Source organism: Phoca vitulina, unplaced genomic scaffold (assembly GCF_004348235.1).
Source record: "Phoca vitulina isolate PV1807 unplaced genomic scaffold, GSC_HSeal_1.0 scaffold36, whole genome shotgun sequence".
Classification (NCBI taxonomy): Eukaryota; Metazoa; Chordata; class Mammalia; order Carnivora; family Phocidae; genus Phoca; species Phoca vitulina.
In genome coordinates, this window is record NW_022589739.1 from 13,334,040 (window position 1) to 13,358,446 (window position 24,407).

A 24,407-nucleotide genomic window follows, 5' to 3' on the forward strand; every position below is an offset into this window, starting at 1 on the left:
GTGATAGGAAGAGATTATAATAAGACATGAGGAAACTCTTGGTTGCTATAGACATGTTCTTATCTTGATTGTGATGATAGTTTCACAAGTATATAACTCAATAAGGCTGGGTTTTTGTTTTTGTTTTTTTAAGATTTTATTTTTAAGTAATCTTTACACCCAACGTGGGGCTCAAACTCACAACCCCGAGATCTGGAGTTGCAAGTTCTACCATCTGAGCCAGCCAGGCACCCCGAAGGCTGTTTAAGAAAAAAGTCAGTATAGGGCGCCTGGGTGGCTCAGTCGTCAAGCGTCTGCCTTCGGCTCAGGTCATGATCCCGGGGTCCTGGGATCGAGTCCCACATTGGGCTCCCTGCTCAGCGGGCGGCCTGCTTCTCCCTCTCCCACTCCTGCTTGTGTGCCTGCTCTCGCTGTGTCTCTCTCTGTCAAATAAATAAATAAAATCTTTTAAAAAAGAAAAAAGTCAGTATAGTGAATACTTGTGTAAGAGTGAGAACAGTAAAGGGGGGAGGGCACAAGAGGGATTTTTGGGGTGGTGTTAATGTTCTGTTTCTTGACCTGGGTACTAGTTATATGGGTGTGTTCACTTTGAAAATTCATGGAGCTGTACCTAGGATCTATACACTTTTCTATACGCATGTTATATATCAATTTTTAAACAGCTTATTAAAAAGAAAATAGGATATTACTATACATTCATCAGAATGTCACTTTTTAATTTTAGACAATAGTGTTGACAAAGATGTGGAGCAACTAGAACTCTCATACATTGCTGCTGAGCATCATGTAAACTGGTATAACCACTTTGGAAAACCAGTTGTAACTATTAAAGTGCTAACATACATATATACCCGGTGACCCAGCAGTTCTACTCCCAGGTGTTTACCTAACAGAAATGCATCCATATGTCCACCAAAAAACATGTACAACAGTTTTCCTTAGAAGCAACAGTCAAAATCATCCAAAACTGGAAGCAACTCAAATTTTAATCATCAGTAAACTGGAAAACAAATTGTGATACAGTCATTTAGTGGATATTATAATGAAAAAGAGTAAGCTACTCCTACACACAACAACATATATGAAACTCAAAACTTAATGGTGAATGAAAGAAATCATACACAGAAGAGTACACAGTACATGATACCATTTAATTTAAATTCAAAAACAGTAAACAATCCAAAGGTAACTATTCTGATAAGAATCTGTGTACTGGTTGCCACTGGAAGGTAGGAGTAATGACTGCTTCTTGGACCATGGTAATGTTCTACATCTTAATCTGAATAGTAGCTACAGGACTGTGTTCACTTCATAAAAATTTATCAAACAGTATACTCAAGATTTGTCCATCTTACTGTATATATGCTGTATTTCAATTTCTAAATCTTTTTCCTTTAACCTCAACACACAATGTGGGGTTTGAATTCATGACCTCAAGATCAAGTTGCATGCTCTACCAACTAAGCCAGCCAGGCACCCCTATTTCAATTTTTAAAATCTACCCCCCAAAATTTCACCCCTATACTGAGCCAGAGAAAGAAAGAAAAAGAAATAATGTAAATAGTCCAGCTGTCCTCTCTGACCACATCCCATCACCAATGAGTGTATGTCCTCAGACAGCAAATGCAAGTAATAAATCTGACATAATTAGCACATACTAGCAAAATCCACAGATAGAATGTTAGTCATTTGAGGGGTTTCTCTACTATTGATAAGATGTAAAAACACTGTTGAGGCAGTTAAAGAAGAGTGTAGAGATACTTCGTCTATATCATCAAGAAATAAATTGAAAAATTAATTGGAAAAATACTGAAGAGTAAGAAGAACTGAGAAAAATCACCTAAAAAGTAAATATGACAAATAACAAGAAGAATCTGCACACTGACTCTCCATAAATGTGCTCACTTGTCCCAAGCAGAGAGACAGTGGAACACTTTAATTTCTAAATATTATTATTCTATAAAATTTTAAAATATACATTAGGTATCTTATACAGTTTATACATTATTATATAGAATTGTATAAACAAAACCAGGTATAATTTACTTAAAAGACACTTAAAAAAATTTTTCAAGAATAAATTAGATTGCTCTGTAAAATGCAATTCCACTGTACTACATACCCATACATATATACACAAAAATACATATATCTACATACAAATAACATAAATACATGTTACAAACACACAAACACACATAAAAACATATATATATATATGCACTTAATAGAACAAGAGATAAAAGTCTGTATCATTTAGAGTTAGAAAAATAACAAAGGTACTAAAATAGTGCCAAATTACATTGGAAAGAGTAGGCCAAAAGGAATGGCTTAGGAAGCTAATTTCTTATTTATTATAAGAAATAATCCAGCAATAATGTCTAGAGTCGACAAATCATGAATCAGTTATTTTTTTTAAAGATTTTATTTATTTATTTGACAGAGAGAGAGACACAACGAGAGAGGGAACACAAGCAGGGGAAGTGGGAGAGGGAGAAGCAGGCCTCCCGCGGAGCAGGAGCCCGATGCGGGGCTCGATCCCAGGACCCCGGGATCATGACCTGAGCCGAAGGCAGACGCTTAACGACTGAGCCACCCAGGCACCCCCATGAATCAGTTATAAGCACATTATTTAAAGATACGGAAATGATCACCAGGAGAACCAAAATAGTCATCTACTTTTAATCTTTTCTCTGAGGATACTGACTGCTGTTGGGACAAAGGACTGCTAATCTTCATGCAATTTAATGTACTATCTTGTATATTTAATCATGAGCCTGTCCTATTTGATTATTAGAACTTTAAATCATGTTCCAGACAAATTTATCATACAAAAATTTTCACTTCATATAAGTTTTAAGAGATCATATACTTTGGTCCCAGTGGAAACATATCTATAAAAGGCGTAATAACTGCCCTATTTCACAGGTTTATTGAGAGGATTACATCAGATAATTTATGTAAAATAATCAGCAAAATGCCTAGTACACAGATTCAATAAATTTTAGCTATCATTATATTTGCATAGAATAAGGTTCAACACTAATTATTAGAACTGACACTAATTCATTATGTAAAGTACCTGATAAATAAGCACTCAATAACTAATGACTGAATTAACTAATTAATGAGTCTATCCAGCTTTCAAGAAATAGATAATTATCTTCTAAGATTACCAAATAAAATAGTTACCTTGTTAACTACAGTGAAATCAAAATAAAACTAAAATCAAAACCTGACATTTATAATTTTGGGAGTGGGAGGACATCAATTTTAGAATGCTATTCCACATAGAAAGTAATTGCTTACAAGGGCCAAAATTTCCAAATCATGTCAAACTGTTTTTATACAAGGAAAGGTAGTTATTAATTCTTAACATATCTACAAAATTATATACCAACATAATTTTTTCTTGGCACATTTAGTTATCTGGGAGCAAATAAGATTCTAATTAAAATAAAGGAAGGAAATGCTTAAATTTCCCTAGAAATAGCACTACACCATCCATTGAAAGTACATCATTCTCTATCAACAGGGACCTAAATAGAAATAAATGCCTAACTGGATAAAATAAAATTAACCTTCTATAAGACTGCAGAGAATAGGATATATAAGAGAACGAATATACAGCTGACCCTTGAACAATGCGGGGATTAGGGGTGCCAACCCCCAATGTAGTCAGAAATCCACATATAACTTTGACTCCCTAAAAATTTAATTACTAAAAGCCTACTGCTGACCAGAAGACTTACTGATAATATAAGCAGTCAATTAACACATATTCTGTATATGTATTATATATTGTATTTTTACAAAAAAGTAACCCCTAAAGAAAATGTTAGTAAGAAAACTGAGGAAGAAGAAATACACTTACAGAACTGTACATAAATTTATTGGGGGGGGGGGAAACCCATGTATAGGCAGAACCATGCAGTTCAAAACCATGTTGTTCAAGGGTCAAGTATATATACTTATAAAATGTATGCCTTATTATTTACACTTGTAAATACTTTACAAATTCTATAAATATTATCTTCTCTCCAAAGGTTCGTAACCTTCACTGTAGTAAGGGGCAACATACCTCCTCATCTAGAGATTCAAATGGAGTAAAAGGAGGATCAAAGTGAGACAGCCAGAATTAAAAAGAAAAACAGGATGCCGGGATAACAAAGTTTCTCTCCAACAACCATATCTGCCTTTAAGCCAAAGAAGAGGTATACCTAGAATGGTCACCTCAATTTCCAAGCTTACCTGTGCATACTCTCTTTCAATGGCAGCCTTCTTCTGACTGAATGTCCTAAAAACACAAATAAAAATTCATTACTACAAGTATAACAATAATTTTATGTAAATTTATCAACCACCCTCAGATACTACCTGGTAAACTGTGTTCAGGGAAAGGACAATATTTTATTCATTTATGTTCCTAGGTACTGCTGACAAAAATCTCTGGAGTCAGAAAATCAAATCAAACATTCAAATCCTGCCTCCACCATGTACTAGCTGTATGACCTTGGTCAAGTCACTTGACTTCTCTGTGCCTCAAAATGGGATAGTAACAGTATCCACACCATAGAGATAGTGTAAAATTTACTTACACTAAGTGCTCATAACACTGTCTAGCACACAGTAAAACTATATATGTTAACTACTTTTATGACAGTGGCTAATGCATAGTAGGCACTAAAAATGTTCATTGAACTTAACCAATGTAGAGGGAACTATAGAAAACAAAGTTAAAATTAAATTTGGGGGGCACCTGGCTGGCTCAAATGGTAAAGCATGTAACTCTTGATCTCGGGGTTGTAAGTTCGAGCCCCACGTTGGGTGTAGATTACTTAAAAATAAAATCTTTATTAAAAAAAGTCAGGGGTTGGGCGCCTGGGTGGCTCAGTTGGTTAAGCGACTGCCTTCGGCTCAGGTCATGATCCTGGAGTCCCGGGATTGAGTCCCGCATCGGGCTCCCTGCTCGGCAGGGAGTCTGCTTCTCCCTCTGACCCTCCTCCCTCTCATGCTCTCTCTCTCTCATTCTCTCTCTCAAATAAATAAATAAAATCTTTAAAAAACAAAACAAAAAACAAGAAACGTTTAAAAAAAAAAAAAAAAAAAAAGTCAGGGGTGCCTGAGTGGCACAGTCAGTTACATGTCTGACTATTGGTTTTGGCTAAGGTGGTGATTTCAGGGTCATGAGATCGAGCCCCACATGGGACTCCATGCTCAGTGCACAGTCTGCTTCAGACTGTCTCTCCCACTGCCCCCACCACACGCTCTCTTTCTCTCGCTCTTTCTCTAAAATGAATAAAACTTTTAAAAAAGAAGAAAATCAAATTTTGATCAGCTTAGCAACATGAAAAATAGTCAAATCAATTCCTTCATTCCAGTCCTTTGTAACAAGAGTTACAAAACAAAGTACAAGGCCACTAAATGTGGTATGATGGGTGCACCCTTTCCATACATGTATTATATTTTATTGATTCTACGGTAACACTTTTCACATTTTAACATTTATGATACTGGGATTCATCTTTTAATAACGATTAGCAGTATTTTCTTCTACCTTAACAGTACATGAAATAACAGTACACCTTATAAACCACAGGCAAAGTAGTCAATGAAATTTGGTAATATTGACAATTTAGCTTAAGACTTTTCTATTAGGAGCCAGGCATCTGTACTCTTAAAAGCATTTCACTAAGGCAGAAATATCAGAATAAAATGTGAAAAATATAAAGAAAAGGGTGGGACTGAAAAAAAAAAAAAAAGACAATTTAAGCCAAAACTTCCACTTTAACAATTATTTAAATTTACCAACATGACTATTCATTTCTTATATAAGAAAAACTACTATTTAAGATCTTACTACATTTGTTTTGAGTGAATAACTGTTATTTAGCCTTAAAAAGTAAGGAAATACCAACACATATGCTATAACAAGGATGAACCTTGAGGATATTATGCTGAATGAAGTCAGTCACAAAAAGACAAATACTCTAGGATTCCATTTATATGAGGTACTTAGAGTAGTCAAAATCATATTGATGGAAAGAATGGAGGTTGCGAGGGGCTGGAAGGAGAGGATCAGAGGAGTCATTATTTAACCAGTATAGTTTCAGTTTTACAAGATGAGGGGTTCTGGAGATAGACGATGGTGATAGTTGCAGAACAATATGAAGTACTTAATACCACTAAACTGTACACTTAAAAATGGCTAAGACAGTACATTTTATGTCATACATATTTTACTACAGTAAAAAAATGGAAAACATAAAGTAGAGCAAGACCCTTTTCCTTAAGAGGTACTGCACATTTTAAAGCATTTAACACAGTCCTTTAAAATACAATTAGTCTACTGTCCTTAAAACATATAAACTATGTATTATATACGCATATATAAATACACTGTATGCACTTATATACTGTTTTATATAACACACACACACCAAAATAGTAATTAAGTTTTCTCTGGGTAACAGAATTACAGGCTTTCAACTTTCTTCATTTGCTTTCTATTATTTTCTGATGTTTTAGTAAGAACACCTATCATTTTTTTTTTAATTTAAGCCCTTATTTTTAAATAAATGCACACACACACACACACACACACACATGCATACACCTTTTATGTACCCATGTTGTTTTACTAAAATTGTACCAGAAATTATGACTAGTACTACCAAATATGTGATCTTCCCATCTACCATAAATACCCAGGCAAAAGAAACTAAAATGAACTAACTTCTACTTTCCCCATTAAAAAATCTGAAAACTTGGGGCGCCTGGCTGGCTCAGTTGTTAAGCGTCTGCCTTCTGCTCAGGTCATGATCCCAGGGTCCTGGGATCAAGCCCCACATAGGGGCTCCCTACGCCGCAGGAAGCCTGCTTCTCCCTCTCCCTCTCCCACTCCCCCTGCTTGTGTTCCCTCTCTCACTGTGTCTCTCTCTCAAATAAATAAATAAAATCTTAAAAAAAAAAAATCTGAAAACTTACCCATATTTGGAAGGAGGTAGAATTTTTTAATATTTTACAAAACATGAAAGCAAAATATTTAAGCTATGAAAGCTTAGATGTAACTCATCTTGAAATAAGGATATTCAAGTGAAGTCACCAAGAAAACAGAACTCTTTTACTCTGAACATGCATATTAAGTAGTTTTAAAGTTCTCAGTGGAATTTTTAGTTGTTATGAAACAATTACATGTCTACTAAGTAATTTTCTAACAAAAGAAAACAAATCCAAGTTGACAACTAGTCAAAATCAACATCATTAATATTAGAAATCTATTTATTATAATTCACAGTCAAGAGAGCAGAACAAAAAAAACTTCTCATAATCTCCATATAAGATGAAAAAGCATTGGTTAAAATTCAACATCAGTTTCTCATAAATATCTTTAGAAATATTAATGGGTGCTATAATTAAACAGATGGACAAGAACAAGTAATGGCAAGGACATGGAGAAATGAGAACTCTCATACAACACTGGTAGGAATGTAAAAACATGCAGCTGCTTCAGAAAATCATAGTCAGAGTTCCTCAAAAGGTTAAACATAGAGTTACCATATGACCCAGCAGTTCTATTCCTAGGTATATACCCAGGAAAACTTAAAACATATGTCTATACAAAAACTGGTAAATGAATGTTCATAGCAGCATTATTCATGATCGCCAAAAACTGGAAACCCAAATGTCCATCAACTGATGATCAGATAAAAAAGATGTGTTATATTCATATGATGGAATATTATTCAAAAAAGGAATGAAATACTGATACATGATACAATATGGATGAAGCTGGAAAGCACTGTGCTAAGAAGTCACATAAAAGGCCACATATTATATGATTCCATTCATATACAATGTCCCAGAATAGGCAAGCCTATAGAGACAGAAAGTAGATCAGTGGCTGCTAAGGGTTGGAAAGTTAAGTCTGCTATTATTTCAAAAATATTTTTCTTTTAACTAGATAGGTTGATTATAAAGTTCATATGGAAAAATGAACATTTAAGAATAGTTATAAACATTTTGAAAAAGAATAGTATTTAAAAAAAAGACCTACTCTCATCAGATAATAAAAATTAATTTAAAAAGTGACAATACTTAAGACAGCTTGGTAATGGAACATGAGTAAACAGAGAGATAATGAAACATAATCAGAAATATACCTAAAATAGAGCTACCCTACAACCCAGCAATTGCACTACTAGGTATTTATCCAAAGGATACAAACAGAGTGATTCAAAGGGCCACATGCACCCCAATGTTTAGAGCAGCAATGTCTACAAGAGCCAATATATGGAAAGCCCCCAAATGTCCATTGACAGATGAATGGATAAAGAAGATGTGGTATGTGTGTGGGTGTGTGTGTGTATACACACACATATATAAGCATGTGTGTGTACTGTGTGTGTATGTATGTGTGTGTATACATATATGCATATACATAATGGAATATTACTCAGCCATCAAAAAGAATTAAATCTTGCCATTTGCAGCAACATGGATGGAACTAAAGGGTATTATGCTAAGTGAAATAAGTCAGTCACAGAAAAACAAATATATAATTTCACTCATGTGGAATTTAAGAAACAAAACAGATGAACATAGGGGAAGGGAGGAAAAATAAAAGATGAAAACAGAGATGGAAGCAAACCATTAGAGACTCTTAACTATAGAAAACAAAAAGAAGGTGGGGGTTGTGGGGGGGGGGGGGGGGGGGGGGGGATGGGGTCTTTTTCCCTTTGAATCAAAATGTTCTCTTTTCCAGTTATTAAATTTTTGTGTATTTGGGTGTCTTCCTTTCTTTTTCTTTTCTTTCCTCCCTCCCTCCTCCCTTTCTTTCTTTCTCTCTCTCTCTCTCTCTCTCTCCCTCTTTCTGTCTTTTTCTTTCTTTTTTTCAGTGCCAAAAACAAATTCTTTACTCTGTACATTCCAATTCAAAGTGATTCAATGCAAGGAACTGGGTGCTTACAAAATTATTTGAGGATGTGGAGGGGGGCAAGAGGCAGGGATCCACAGGTGGACTTCACAGGTTACCAGCATAGCTGGGACCAAGAGATCAGGGAGCGTTGACTGATCTCACTACTATGACTGAGGTCTGGCCTTTGCCCTTGGCTTCTGGGGAGTAATCTCTAAACCTCTGGAATGTTATGACTGATAATAGTGTTTTTATTTACCTGGAGACTTTAGGCCATGCCAGAAAGTCTATGTTAACAACGTGATTTATTGAGAGTGGTGTGGAGAAGAGGGGGGCTGGGACACGTGGTATGAACTCAACCTGTGAAGGAAGTGGAAACTAAGGTCAGCCCCATGGGCAGTCAATCATATCCAAGTGACCAAACACACCTCTTCTCTTGGCTCATTTTAAACTACATCCTTTCACTATAAAAAAACACAACCTTCAGTAAACTTTCAGTGAGTTGTGTGAGTCCTTCTATGAATTATCAAATCTAAGGGTGGTCCTGGGGACCCCTGATCTTGTAAGTCATTTCAGAAGTGAGGGTGATCTTAGAGACCTCCAAACTTGCAGTTGGCGTCAAAAGTGAAAGAACTGTCTTGGGGACTCCCTAACTCCATAATTCATCACCAGGATCAGAAGAACACCTAAAAATGTTCAAATTATTAATGGTGGTAGTGGAAATGGGATATCAATAACTATAATGATGAATGTTAAAAATAAACACACACACTAAATGGCTAAAATTTAAAAGACTGGTAACTATAAATATCAGTGAGAATACAGATAATGAAACTCAGTGGTGGGAATATAAAATAATACAACCACTTTGGGAAAAAATACAGTATTTCTTATATAATTAAGCACATATCTATCTTGACGTAGCAATTTTTTTTTTTTTTTTTTTTTTTTTTTGACAGAGAGAGACACAGCGAGAGAGGGAACACAAGCAGGGGGAGTGGGAGAGGGAGAAGCAGGCTTTCCGCGGAGCAGAGAGTCCGATGTGGGGCTCGATCCCAGGACCCTGGGATCATGACCTGAGCCGAAGGCAGACGCTTAACGACTGAGCCACCCAGGCACCCCCGTAGCAATTTTAAAAGTAGGCATTTACCAAAAGAAATGAAAACATATGTCCCTAAAAACACGAAAATATTTATAGCACCTTTATTCACAGACAAAAACAGGAAACAGTCCAGGTGTCCATCAGTGGGATAATAGATCAACAAACAGCGATATATATCCAAACTATATAAAGAACTTCTAAAATTCAACACCCAAAAACCAAATAATCCAATTAAGAAATGGGCAGATGACATGAACAGACAACCTTTCAAAGAGACACACAGATGGCCAACAGAGACACACGAAAAGATGCTCAACATCACTCATCATCAGGGAAATACAAATCAAAACTACAATGAGAGATCACCTCACACCTGTCAAAAGAGCTAAAATGAACAACCCAAGAAACAACAGGTGTTGACAAGGATGTAGAGTTAGGGGACCTCTCCTGCACTGTTAGTAGGAATGCTGGCACAATACTCAAATTATGGAAGCAGCCCAAGTGTCCATCAACTGATAATGGATAAAGAAGATGTGTTATGTATGTGTATATAGATATAAATAATGGAATATTACTCAGCCAAAAAAAAGAATAAAATCTTGCCATTTGCAACGACATGGATGGAGGAAGGAGTATTATGCTAAGTGAAATAAGTTAGTCAGAGAAAGACAAATACCATATGACTTCACTCATATGTGGAATTTAAGAAACAAAAACAAATGAGCAAAGGTGAGAGACAGTAGACAGGTAAACCAAGAAATAGACTTAACTGTAGAGAACAAAATGATGGTTATCAGAGGGGAGGTGGGGGGGGGGGGAATGGGTTACACAGGTGATGGGAATTAAGGAAGGCACTTGTGATGAGCACCAGGTGTTGTATGGAAGTGTTGAATTATTATATTGTACACCTGAAACTAATATTACACTGTATGTTAACTAACTGGAATTTAAATTAAAAAAAAATTTTAAGTGATATATTCTTAAAATGGAATAAAACTCAGCAATAAAAACAAATGGACTGTAAGATGACTACCACATTTTTATTATCCTGAATTAGTTCACCCCCGTTATTTTACAAATAACACTGTGTAAATGCAACTAATATCAGAATATAAAAATAATTTTTTAGCATGGACAGCAAACTGGGGTAAGGGAACTAGTACTTAAATTATCAGCATGTTGACAACTCTGTCATAATAAAACCTTTATGGGGCGCCTGGGTGGCTCAGTCAGTTAAGCCTCTGCCTTTGGTTCAGGTCATGATCCCAGGGTCCTGGGATCCAGCCCTGCGGCGGGCTCCCTGCTCAGCAGGGAGCCTGCTTCTCCCTCTCCCTCTACCTCTCTCCCCTGCTTGTGCGCATGCACTCAAAAAAAATTTTTTTAAACAAAGCAAGTAGAATAAAGAACTGAAACTATACAAGTCTGGCACAGAGGAAATTATTTGGCTCCTAATAAAAATATTCACCAACAACATTTACTGAGTATCTTCTGAATTTCAGGTATTCTGCTAAACAGGTACAAGAAATATAAAGATGAGACATGGGACTCTCCTCTGAAGGGATTCATGAGCACAAGGTATAAATGGATGATCCCAAGATTCACAAATGCTATCATCATAAAATGAAAAGTAGAAAGTGTTCTTATTTCTTATTAATTAGGCAACAATGGGCAAGTTTATTTTCCTGCCTGTGCTTCAGTTTCCTATAAAGAGAACACCTACCTCATAGGATTATTATGAGGATGAAATGTACATATTTGTAAAGCACTCAGAACAGACTTGGCACATACTAAATGCTAGAAAAGTCTTTGTTAAATAAGTGCAAATACATTCCACATTTTATAATTACGAAATTTAATCCAGTTTAAATATTTTGACTAAATGAATATGCAAAGCACTAACAAAAAAGTACTTTTTAAGTAACTCTGGTCTTGATGACAAAGCAAAGTGTGAATCTCCCTACTCCTCTCGGAAATTACCCAAAAGCAATTAATAAATAAAAAACATAAATGCAAATGTGATCTCCAATAAAACTAGGAAACATATGAAACATAAGTGAAAGATAGTCCAAAAGAGAGACAAAGCTGGAGAAAGAGGGTGAATATGAGGCCTGAGACTCCAAAACTCAAGGGCGGGAAATATGTACATTTCTTCAAGTATACTTCCTGAGGTATAAAATTTAAACCACATTTGCAACAACAAAAACGGGACATGGGCTAGCGGAAGGAGCTTTGCTGCTCACAGTTTGAAGAAGTAGAGGAGACAGTACTAAATTAGGAATCACACAAACAAGCTACACTAGCAGAAATTAGGCTGCTGGTGTGGCAAAAAGATAGTGAGACAGCCTACACTATGAACAGTCCTACAGCAGCAAATCTTCTCTGGCGGAGGAGAAATGAAATAAATTCATATACACAACCCTGGTTATAAAGAAAATTACTGTAAATTTGGAAGACAGTAGCTACCCTGAGACACCTACTTCTGATATCCTAAAACGCTGTACAGGAAGAACTCTCTTCATTCAAAAATAAATAACCCAAAAAAGAAGCAGGAATAGAATATATAAATGCAAAACTTAAAAAAGGAAAAACAGTAGCCAAAGGACACTCATGAGAAAAATGCTGCCATGGAGCAGATAAAAAATGTAACCAAATATTTCAAATGAATTTTTAAAACTTAAATAATAATTTTTAAAACTAATGAAGCAACTACCACTTACAGATCGAATTACAATGTTTAAGTGCCAAGAGAATAGCAGTCTTGTTGACTCCCCAAAACCTTAACTACTCACAGCCTCCTACTGACAGGAAGCCTTACCAATAACAGCCAATTAACACATATTTTGCATGTTATATGTATTACATATGTATTCTTACAATAAACTAAACTGGATAAAAGAAAATGTTATTAAGAAAATTATAAGGAAAATACATTTACAGTACTGGACTATATTTATCAAAAAAAATTGGACCCACATGGTTCAAACCCATGTTGTCCAAGGGTCGACTGTATGTTACTGAGGATTTTTGTATGTGCCCCTTATCATATTAAGGAAGTTTCCTTTTATTCCTAGTTTACTGAGTGTTCTTTTAATGCATTTATTTAAAATTTTTTATTTGAGTAGCTGACACATAATGCTACATGTGTTTATATGTGTTACAATGTTTCAGGTATACAACAGTGATTCAACTTCTTTATAAATTATGCCATGACCATCACAAGTGTAGCTACTATCTGTCACCACACAATGCTATTACAATATCACTGACTATATTTTCTATGCTATGCCTTTAGTTTACTGAGCATTTTTATCACAAAAAGGTGTTAAATTTTGTCAAATGTTTTGCCTCTGTTGAGATGATTATGTGGTTTTTGTCCTTTTTCTGTTCATATGGTGTATTTCATTCATTGATTTTCTTATATTGAACTTTTGCATTCCTAGGATGAACCTCACTTCATCGTACTGTATAATTCTGTAAATGTGTTGTCAGATTCAGTTTGTCAGTGTTTTGTCGAAAACCTTTGCATCAGTGTTCGTAACGGATATTAATTTTTAGTTTTCTTGTTCTTTGTCTGACTTTCATATCAGAATAATGAGGACCTCATAGAATGTGAGTGTTCCCTCCTCTTCTATTCTCTGGAAGTGTTTGAGAAGGATTGTTAATTAACTCTTTTTCAACTGTTTGGTAAAATCCACCCATGAAGCTGTGTTGTCCTGGACTTTTTGTTGGAAAGTTTTTGATTACTGATTCAATCTTTACTTGTGAAAGGTCTGTTGAGAATTTCTATTTTTTTTCTTGAATCGGTTTTGGTAATCTGTATGTTTCTAGGAATTTGTCCTTTCTATCTAGGTTATCCAATTTGTTGGCATACAATTGCTCCTAGTACTCTTTTACAATACTTTTTACTTCAATGGTAGGATAGAGAGTAATGTCCCTTTTTTTTTAAAGATTTTATTTATTTATTTGACAGAGAGAGAGAGAGCTGCAGAGGGAGAGAGAGAAGCAGACACCCCACTGAACAGGGAACCCAATGTGGGACTTGATCCCAGGACCCTGGGATTATAACCTGAGCCAAAGACAGATGCTTAACCAACTGTGCCACCCAGATGCCGTAATGTCCCTACTTTCATTTCTGATTTTAGTTATTTGCATCTTCTCTCCTTTTTTCTTAGACTAGTTAAAGGTTTGTCTCTTAAGAAATCAACTTTGGTTTCGTTAATTCTCTACTGTCTTTCTATTCTCTATTTCATTTATCTCTGATCTAATCTTTATTGTTTTCTTCCTTTTGCTGGCTTTGGATTTAGTTTGCTCTTTTTCTAGTTTCTTGGGTGCAAAGTTAGGTTGATTTGAGATCTTTCTTTATTTTTAATGTAGGTGTTTAGAACTATCAATTTCCCAGAGTAGTGTCACTGTATACCATTAGTTTTGCTATATTGGGTTTTTGTTTTCATTCCTGGCAAAGTATTTTCTAATTTTCCCAAGGATTTCTTTTGACCTACTAGTTGTTTAAGAATATGTTGTTAAATTTCCACATATTTGCAAACTTTTCAGTCTTCCTTCTGTTAATTGATTTCTGTAGCTTCATTCCATTAGGGGTCAGAGAAGATATTTTGTATGACTGTGATCTTTTAAAATTTACTGATAATTGTTTATGGCCCAACTTACGTTCTATCCTGGAGAATATTCTATGTGCATTTGAAAAGAATGTATATCCTGCTTTGTTGGGTAGAGTGTTCTGTATATGTTTGTGAGGCCTAGTTGGTTTATATTATTTTTCAATGAAATGGAATTGATGATCAAGAAACAAACCCAAACATCTATAGCCAACTGATTTTCAACAAGGATGCCAAGACCATTCAAAGGAGAAAGAGGAGTCTTTTCAACAAATAGTGCTAGGACAAGTGAATTTCCACATACAAAAGAATGAAGTTGGACCCCTATCTCATTCCAAATATAAAACTTAACTCAAAATAGATCGAACACTAAATGTAACAGATAAAACTATAAATTCTTTTTTTAAACTATAAAATTCTTACAAGAAAGCACACAAGTAAGTCTTCAAGATCTCCAACTTGGCAATAGACTTTTATTTATTTATTTGTTTGTTTTTTTGAGAGAGCGGGGGTGGGGGAGCAGAGGAGAGGGAGAGAATCCTCAAGCAGACTCCCCACTGAGCATGGAGCCCAAAGTGGGGCTCAAACCTAGGACCCTGAGATCATGACCCGAGCCAAAGCCAAGAGCTGGACACTCAACTGACTGAGCCACCCAGGTGCCCCTTGGCAACAGATTCTTAAATGAAACACCAAAAGCATATCAACAACAACAACAAAAAATACGTAAAATGAATTTTACCAAAATTAAAGATGTTTGTGCATCAAAGGACATTACCAAGAATATGAAAAGAAGGAGTACCTGGCTGACTCAGTAGATAGAACATGTATGAGACTCTTGACCTTGGAGTTTTAAGTTCGAGACCCACATTGGGTGTAGAGATTACTTAAAATAGTAAAAAAAACGGGGGGGGGGGGATATGAAAAGACAACAGATTGGTAAAAGTATTTGCAAATCATATAACTGATAATGGTTTAATATCCAGAAAACATAAAGAACTCTTACAAATCTACAGCAAAGAGACAAACAGGCCAATTTTAAAAAGGGCAAAGATATTAAATATACATTTCTCCACAGAAAATATACAAATGGCCAATGAGCAAACAAAAGCACATAAAAAAGATGTTCAACATCCATTAGTCACTAGGAAAATGCAAATCAAAACCACCATGAGATATCACTTCACACCCACTAGAATGGTTATAAAACAAAAACAAAATGGAAAAGAACAAGTACTAGACCAGGATGTGGAGAAATAAGAACCCTCCTATATTACTGATGAGAATGTAAAATGGTGCACCTGCTATGGAAAACAGCTTGGCACATCCTCAAAAAGCTAAACACAGAATAACTATATGCTGTAACAATTCCACTCCTCAGAATATACTGAAAAGAACTGAAAATAGATATTAAAACAAAAGTTTATAGACAAAAGTTCATTGCAGCATTATTCATAATAGCCAAAAAGTGGAAACAACCCAAATGTCCATCAACAGATCAATAAATAAAATGTGATATATTCATATAATGAACTATTACTTAGCCACAGAAAGTAATACTGATATATACTACAACATGGATGAACCTCAAAAACACTATGCTACATGAAAGAAGCCAGTCACAAATGGCCACTGTATTTGTAAGGTTCTCCAGAGAAACAGAACCAATATGATGTGTGTATGTATAAAATGAGATTTACTTTAAGGAACTGGCTCACATGATTATGGAGGTTGGCAAATCTAAAATCTGCAAGTTGGGATAATAGACTAGAAACCAAGAGAAAAGTCAGTGCTGCAATTTAAGTCAAAGGTCATCAGGTTAAAGACTCACAAAGGAGCTGATGATGCCGTTCAAGTCCAAAGGCCATCTGCTGCAGAATTATCTTACTTGGGAAGGAGGCCAGTCTTTTGTTCTATTCAGGCCTTCAGCTAATTATATGAGGCCCACCCATAATATGGTGAGCAATCTGCTTTACTCAAATTCTACTGACTTAAATGTTAGTCTCATACAAAAACATCTTCAGAAAAACATTCAGAATAATGTTTGACCCATATCTGGGCACTGTGGACCAGCCAAGTTGACATAAAAATTAAACAACACAGCTACATACTGTATGATTCCATTTACAGGAAATGTTCAGAGAAGACAAATCCACAGAAATAAAAAGGAGATTAATCATTGTCATGAGCTTAGCTAGGGAAGGAGGTGAAATAGTGAGTGACTACTTATTTGTATGGGGTTTCTTTTTGGGGTAATAAAAATGTTCCGGAATTAATGGTGATACTTGTACAACACTGTGAATATATTAGAAGCCACCCACTGTACACTTTAAAATGGTTAAAATAAGTATAACTTTCTGTTATGTTAATTTTACTTTAATTTTAATTAAAAAAAATAACTTATTGATGTTTCCTGGGAATAAGATATGGGTCCAAAAGTAAGAGTGGGTCCAAAAGGGCGACTTGGTGGATCAATGGGCCTTAAAAACAGATAGCAGATTGTGTTCCTGCTCTCGCTATCTCTCTGTCAAATAAATAAATAAATAAAATCTTTAAAAAAAAAAAAAGAAACAGATAGCAGAAGTAAACTACTGAATTCCTAAGGGCTCCAAAAGCAGTATGCAAACAGCCAGAAAAGAGAAAAATATACGGATCGAGGAAGTGCAAGGTGGAACCATGGGAGTCCACGGGAAGTGCAAAGAACCTATAGAAGTGCTCCAAAAATTTGGCAATCTAGATGAAATGGGACAAATTCCTTGAAGAACACAAATAACCAAAAATAGAAAACTTGAAAAGCCCTAGAACAATTTAAAGTGTAATTTGTAATTAAAAGCTAAATGTCTATGCTACCCAAAGCAATCTATACATTCAATGCAATCCCTATCAAAATACCATCAGCATTTTTCATAGAGCAGGAACAAACAATCCTAAAATTTGTATGGAACCAGAAAAGACCCTGAACAGCCAAAGTAATGTTGAGAAAGAAAACCAAAACTGGTGGCATCATAATTCCATACTTCCAGCTCTATTACAAAGCTGTAATCATCAAGACAGTATGGTACGGACACAAAAACAGACACACAGATCAATGGAACAGAATAGAGAACCCAGAAATGGACCCACAACTCTTCGGTCAACTAATCTTCGACAAAGCAGGAAAGAATATCCAATGGAAAAAAGACAGTCTCTTGAACAAATGGTGTTGGGAAAATTGGACAGCCCCATGCAGAAGAATGAAACTGGACCATTTCCTTACACCATACACAGACTCAAAATGGATGAAAGACCTCAACGTGAGACAGGAATTCATCAAAATCCTAGAGGAGAACACAGGCAGCAACCTCTTTGACCTCAGCTGTAGCAAATTCTTGCTAGACACGTCTCCAGAGGCAAGGGAAACAAAAGTAAAAATGAACTATTGGGACTTCATCAAGATAAAAAGCTTCTGCACAGCAAAGGAAACAGTCAATAAAACCAAGACAACCGACAGAATGGGGGAAGATATTTGTAAATGACTTATCAGATAAAGGGCTAGTATCCAAAACCTATAAAGAACTTATCATTCAACACCCAAAAAACAAAAAATCCAGTCAAGAAATGGGCAGAAATGAACAGACATTTGTCCAAAGAAGACGTACAAATGGCCAACAGACGCATGAAAAAATGCTCAACATCACGCGGCATCAGGGAAATACAAGTCATACCACAATGAGAACCACCTCACACCAGTCAGAATGGCTAAAATTAACAACTCAGGAAACAACAGATGTTGGTGAGGATACAGAGAAAGGGGAACCCTCTTACACTGTTGGTGGGAATGCAAACTGGTACAGCCACTCTGGAAAACAGTATAGAGGTTCCTCAAAAAATTAAAAACAGAGCTAAACTATAACCCAGCAATTGCACTACTAGATATTTATCCAAAGGATACAAACATAGTAATTCAAAGGGGCACATGCACCCCAATGTTTATAGCAGCAATGTCCACAATAGCCAAAATATGGAAAGCCCCCATATGTCCATTGACAGATGAATGGATAAAGAAGATGTGATATATATATAATGGAATATTAATCAACCATCAAAAAAATGAAATCTTGCCATTTGCAAAGATGTGGATGGAACCACAGGGTATTATGCTAAGTGAAATAAGTCAGTCAGAGAAAGACAAATACGATATGATTTTATTCATATGTGGAATTGAAGAAACAAAACAGATGAACATAGGGGAAGGGAAGGAAAATAAAGTTAAGATGAAAACAGAGGGAAGCAAACCATTAGACTCTTAACTACAGGAAACAAACCAAGGGTTGCTGGAGGGGTGAGATGGGTTAATTGGGTGATGGGCATTAAGGAGGGCACTTGATGTAATGAACACTGGGTGTTACATGCAACTGATTAGTCACTAAATTCTACTTCTGAAACTAGTAATACAGTACATGTCAACTAAATTGAATTTAAATTAAAAATTTTTTTAAATAGTTCATCTCTCAAAAGCAAAAATCGCAGGCCTAGATGGCTTCACTGGTTAATTCTACCAAACATTTAAGAAATAACAGCATCATGGGGCGCCTGGGTGGCTCAGTCGGTTAAGCGGCTGCCTTCAGCCCAGGTCATGATTCCTGGGTCCTGGGATCAAGCCCCACGTCGGGCTCCCTGCTGAGCGGGGAGCCTGCTTCTCCCTCTCCCTCTACCTGCTGCTCCCCCTGCTTGTACTCTAATAAAAAATAAAAAATCTTAAAAAAAAAAAAAAAAGAAAAGAAATAACAGCATCATATATAAACTCTTCCAGAAAGCAGAAAAGACAATACTTCCTAACTCATTTTATGAGGCCAGTATTACCCCTACACAAAAACTTAAAAAGACAGCATTGAAAAACAAAAATTCTACAGCCAATATCCCTTATAAATATAGATGTAAAAGCTCTTAACTATATATTAGCAAATAAAACCCATTTTATATTTTTATATATAAAGGATAATACATAATGACCATATCAAGTTTATCTGAGGAATGCAAGCATGGTTCCAGAACCAAAAATTCATCAGTGTAACTCAACACAAAACAAAGGAGAAAAGCTACATGATCATTTCCATAGATGCGGAAAAAATATTTAACAAAATCCAACATCAGGAATTTAACCAAGGAGGTAAAAGATGTGAACAATGAAAACTATAAGACATGTATGAAAGAAATTGAAGATGACACAAATAAATGGAAAAATGTGTTCACTGATCAAAAGAATTAATATTGTTAAAATATCCATACTAACCAGGACCTATAGATTCAATGCAATCTATACCAAAATTCCAATGGCATTTTTCACAGTAATGGAAAAAAAACCCTAAAATTACACTGAAGAGCCAAAGCAATTCTGAAAAAGAAAAACAGAGCTGGAGGTATCACACTTACTGATTTCAAACTATATTACAAAGCTAAAGTAATCAAAACAGTACTGGCATCAAAGAAACACAGACCAATGAATCAGAATAGCCCAGAAATAAACCCATGTATATACAGTCAACTAATATTTGACAAGGAAGCCAAGAATACTTAATAGGGAAAGGAGAGTGTCTTCAACAAATGGTACTGAGAAAACCGAGTAGTCACATATAAAAGAATGAAATTTGACCCCTATTTTATACCACTCACAAAAATTAACTTGAAATAGATTAAAAACTTAAATGTAAGACCAGAAGCCATAAAACTCCTAGAAGAAAACATAACGTAAAAAAGCTTGACACTGATCTTGGCAATAATTTTCTGGATATGACACAAATGCACAAGCAACAAAAGTAAAAATAAACAAGTAGACTACATCAAAATAAAAAATTGCACAGCAAAAGAAATAATCAATAAACTGAAAAGACAATCTACAAATTGAGAGAAAATATTTGCAAGCCAAATATCTGATAAGGTGTTAATATCTAAAATTCGAAGGAACTCATATAACTCAATAGCAAAAAAATAACCCAATTAAAAACGGGAAGAGAGACAAGATGGTGGAGGTATAGGACACCTAAATTTCGTCTGGTCCCAGGAATTCAGCTGGATAGGGATCAAACCATTCTGAACACCTACGAACTCAACAGGAGATTGAAGAAAAGAATAGCAACAACTCTCTGAACAGAAAAGCGACCACTTTCCGGAAGGTAGGACGTGCGGAGAAGTGAATCCGAGGAGATATTCGGGAGAATAGACGGCGGGAGGGAGGGGGCCTCCGGCCGCCGCTTCTGGCAAGTGATAGAGCTGTGGAGCACAAAATCGGAACTTTTAGAAGTCGGCTCCACTGAGGGACGTCGCCCCAGTGGCTAAGCGGGGGGTGGAACCCTCTCTGGGACAGTGTGGTCTCAGGACCCTCGGGGTCACAGAAAGACCGCGGGTGCCTGAGTGCAGCAGAGCTCCCAGGTATCAGAGCGGGGAAGCCGGCTGCAGAGACGGAGCCAAGGTGCGGGCTCTCAGCTCGGGGTTGCCATAAACTGTGATCCGTGGCACACTCAGGCCACTGCTCTTCCAGCAGGGACCCAACAAGCGGCAGATCCGGGGAGACTCCCCTTCCTCCTCGGGGAGGAGCGGCGCGCAAGCGCACCGCAGGGATCTGCTAGGTTTGGAGACTCCACACTGAGTCGGGTGCCAGAGATAGGAACGCCTGGTCACAGGCCGGGTGAGCACGGAGTGTGGCCGGAGACCGGGGAGACGGGAGTGACTGACTGCTTTTCTCTGGGGGTGCACTGAGGAGCGGGGCCCCGAGTTCTCGGCTCCTCCGGGGTGGAGATTGGGGGGCCGCCATTTTCACTCTCGTCCTCCAAAGCTGTAGGGAAAGCTTGCAGGGAACAAAAGCTCCCAAGAGTAAACCCGAGCAGATTATTTAGCCCGCACCGGGCAAGGGCGGGGCAATTCTGACTTGGGCAAAGACATTTGGGAACCACAGCAACAGGCCCCTCCCCCAGAAGATCAGCCAGAACAGCCAGCCAAGACCAAGTTTACCGATCAATGAGAATGGCAGAACTCCAGTGCTAGGGGAATACTGCACATAGAATTCATGGGTTTTTTACCATGATTCTTTAGTCTTTCAAAGTTAATTTTTTTTAACTGTCTTTTTTTTTTAATTTCTCTTTTTCCCTTTTTCAACCAACATCTTCTCCATCTTTTTAAAAATATATTTTTTATTTTTCATTTTTAGAGCCATATTCTATCCCTTCGTAGTACTTACCCTTATTTTTGGTATATATATATAAGTTGTTCTCTCTTTAAAATTTTGAGATACATTTTCTTCTAACAGATCAAAATATACCCTAAATCTGTAGTGTAGGGCTTTGTTCTAGTCTCCTGCCTGATCACATTCTCTCCCTTTTTTTTTCTTTTTCTTTTTAAATCCTCTTCTTTCTTTTTTCAACCAACTTATCAATTCCTTTTATAAAATTTTTTATAATTTTCATCTTTACAGTCATATTCCATCCCTTCATCATATTAACCCTTATTTTTTGTACATATATAAGTTTTTCTTTAAAATTTTGGGAGGCACTTTCTTATAACAGACCAAAATACACCCAAAATCTACTGTGTGGCACTGATCTGTGCACCAGCCTGATCATATTTAATCATATTGTTTTTTTTCTTTGTTTTGTTTTTGTTTTTATCTTTTTCTTTTTCTTTATTCGTTCTTTCCCTTTCTTTTCCCCCAGTTTCAGGTCTTTCCTGATTTGTTTAGTGTGTATTTTCTGGGGACATTGTTACCCTGTTAGCAGTTTGTTCTCTCATTCATCTGTTCTCCTCTGGACAAAATGACAAGACGGAAAAAATCACTGCAACAAAAAGAACAAGAGGTAGTACTGACTGCCAGGGACCTACTCAATACGGACATTAGTACGATGTCGGATCTAGAGTTCAGAATCATCACTTTAAAAGATACTAGCTGGGCTTGAAAAAAGCATGGAGGTTATTAGAGAAACCCTTCCTGGAGAAATAAAAGAACTAAAATCTAACAAAGTTGAAATCAAAAAGGCTATTAATGAGGTGCAATAAAAAATGGAGGCTCTAACTGCTAGGATAAATGAGAAGAGAGAATTAGTGATATAGAAGACCAAATGCTGGAAAATAAAGAAGCTGAGAAAAAGAGAGATAAACAACTACTGGATCACGAGGGCAGAATTCCAGAGATAAACGATACCATAAGAAAAAACAACATTAGAATAATTGGGATCCCAGAAGAAGAAGAAAGAGAGAGAGGGGCAGAAGGTATACTGGAGCAAATTATAGCAGAGAACTTCCCTAATTTGAGGAAGGAAACAGGCATCAAAATCCAGGAGGCACAGAGAACCCCTCTCAAAATCGATAAAAATAGGTCAACACCCTGACATCTAATAGTAAAACTTAAGAGTCTCAGAGACAAAGAGAAAATCCTGAAAGCAGCTCGGGAGAAGAGATATGTAACCTACAATGGTAGAAACATTAGATTGGCAACAGACCTGTCCACAGAGACCTGGCAGGCCAGAAAGGACTGGCATGATATATTCAGAGCACTAAATAAGAAAAATATGCAGCCAAGAATACTATATCCAGCTAGGCTGTCATTGAAAATAGAAGGAGAGATAAAAAGCTTCCAGGACAAACAAAAACTAAAGGAATTTGCAAACATGAAACCAGCCCTACGAGGAATATTGAAAGGGGTCCTCTAAGCAAAGAGAGAACCTAAAAGCAACATAGACCAGAAAGGAACACAGACAATATACAGTAACAGTCACCTTACAGACAATACAATGGTACTAAATTCACATCTTTCAATAGTTACCCTGAATGTAAATGGGCTAAATGCCCCAATCAAAAGACATAGGCTATTAGATTGGATAAAAAAACAAGACCCATCGATATGCTGTCTGCAAGAGACTCATTTTAGACCAAAGACACCCCCAGATTGAAAGTGAAGGGGTGGAAAACCATTTACCATGCTAATGGACACCAAAAGAAAGCTGGGGTGGCAATCCTTACATCAGACAAATTAGATTTTAAACCAAAGACTGTAATAAGAGATGAGGAAGGACACTATATCCTACTTAAAGGGTCTATCCAACAAGATCTAACAATTGTAAATATCTATGCCCCTCACATGGGAGCAGCAAATTATATAAAGCAGTTAATAACAAAAGCAAAGAAACATATCGACAACAATACAATAATAGTGGGGGACTTTAACACCCCCCTCACTGAAATGGACAGATCTTCTAAGCAAAAGATCAACAAGGAAATAAAGACCTTAAATGACACACTGGACCAAATGGACTTCACAGATATATTCAGAACATTCCATCCCAAAGCAACAGAATACACATTCTTCTCTAGTGCCCATGGAACATTCTCCAGAATAGATCACATCCTAGGTCACAAATCAGGTCTCAACTGGTACCAAAAGATTGGGATCACACCCTGCCTATTTTCAGACCACAATGCTTTGAAACTAGAACTCAATCACAAGAGGAAAGTCAGAAAGAACTCAAATACATGGAGGCTAAAGAGCATCCTACTAAAGAATGAATGGGTCAACCAGGAAATTAAAGAAGAATTTAAAAAATTCATGGAAACCAATGAAAATGAAAACACAACTGCTCAAAATCTTCGGGATCCAGCAAAGGCAGTCCTAGGAGGAAAGTATATAGCAATACAAGCCGTTCTCAAGAAACAAGAAAAGTCTCAAATATACAACCTAACCCTACACCTAAAGGAACTAGAGAAAGAACAGCAAATAAAGCCTAAACCCAGCAGGAGAAGAGAAATAATAAAGATC

At 36.5% G+C, this 24,407-nt stretch overlaps 1 protein-coding gene across 3 annotated transcripts in view; it reads right to left on the reverse strand.

The window, feature by feature from the left end:
• Positions 1-24,407, reverse strand: part of FCHSD2 (FCH and double SH3 domains 2) — a 303,597-nt gene that overhangs the window by 249,973 nt on the left and 29,217 nt on the right. For all 3 annotated transcript variants that reach the window (XM_032427144.1, XM_032427142.1, XM_032427143.1), the window contains one exon: positions 4,252-4,297. In XM_032427144.1, the coding sequence (XP_032283035.1) occupies positions 4,252-4,259 (8 nt within the window). In that variant the 5' untranslated portion in view covers positions 4,260-4,297. The remainder of the gene's footprint in view (positions 1-4,251; positions 4,298-24,407) is intronic.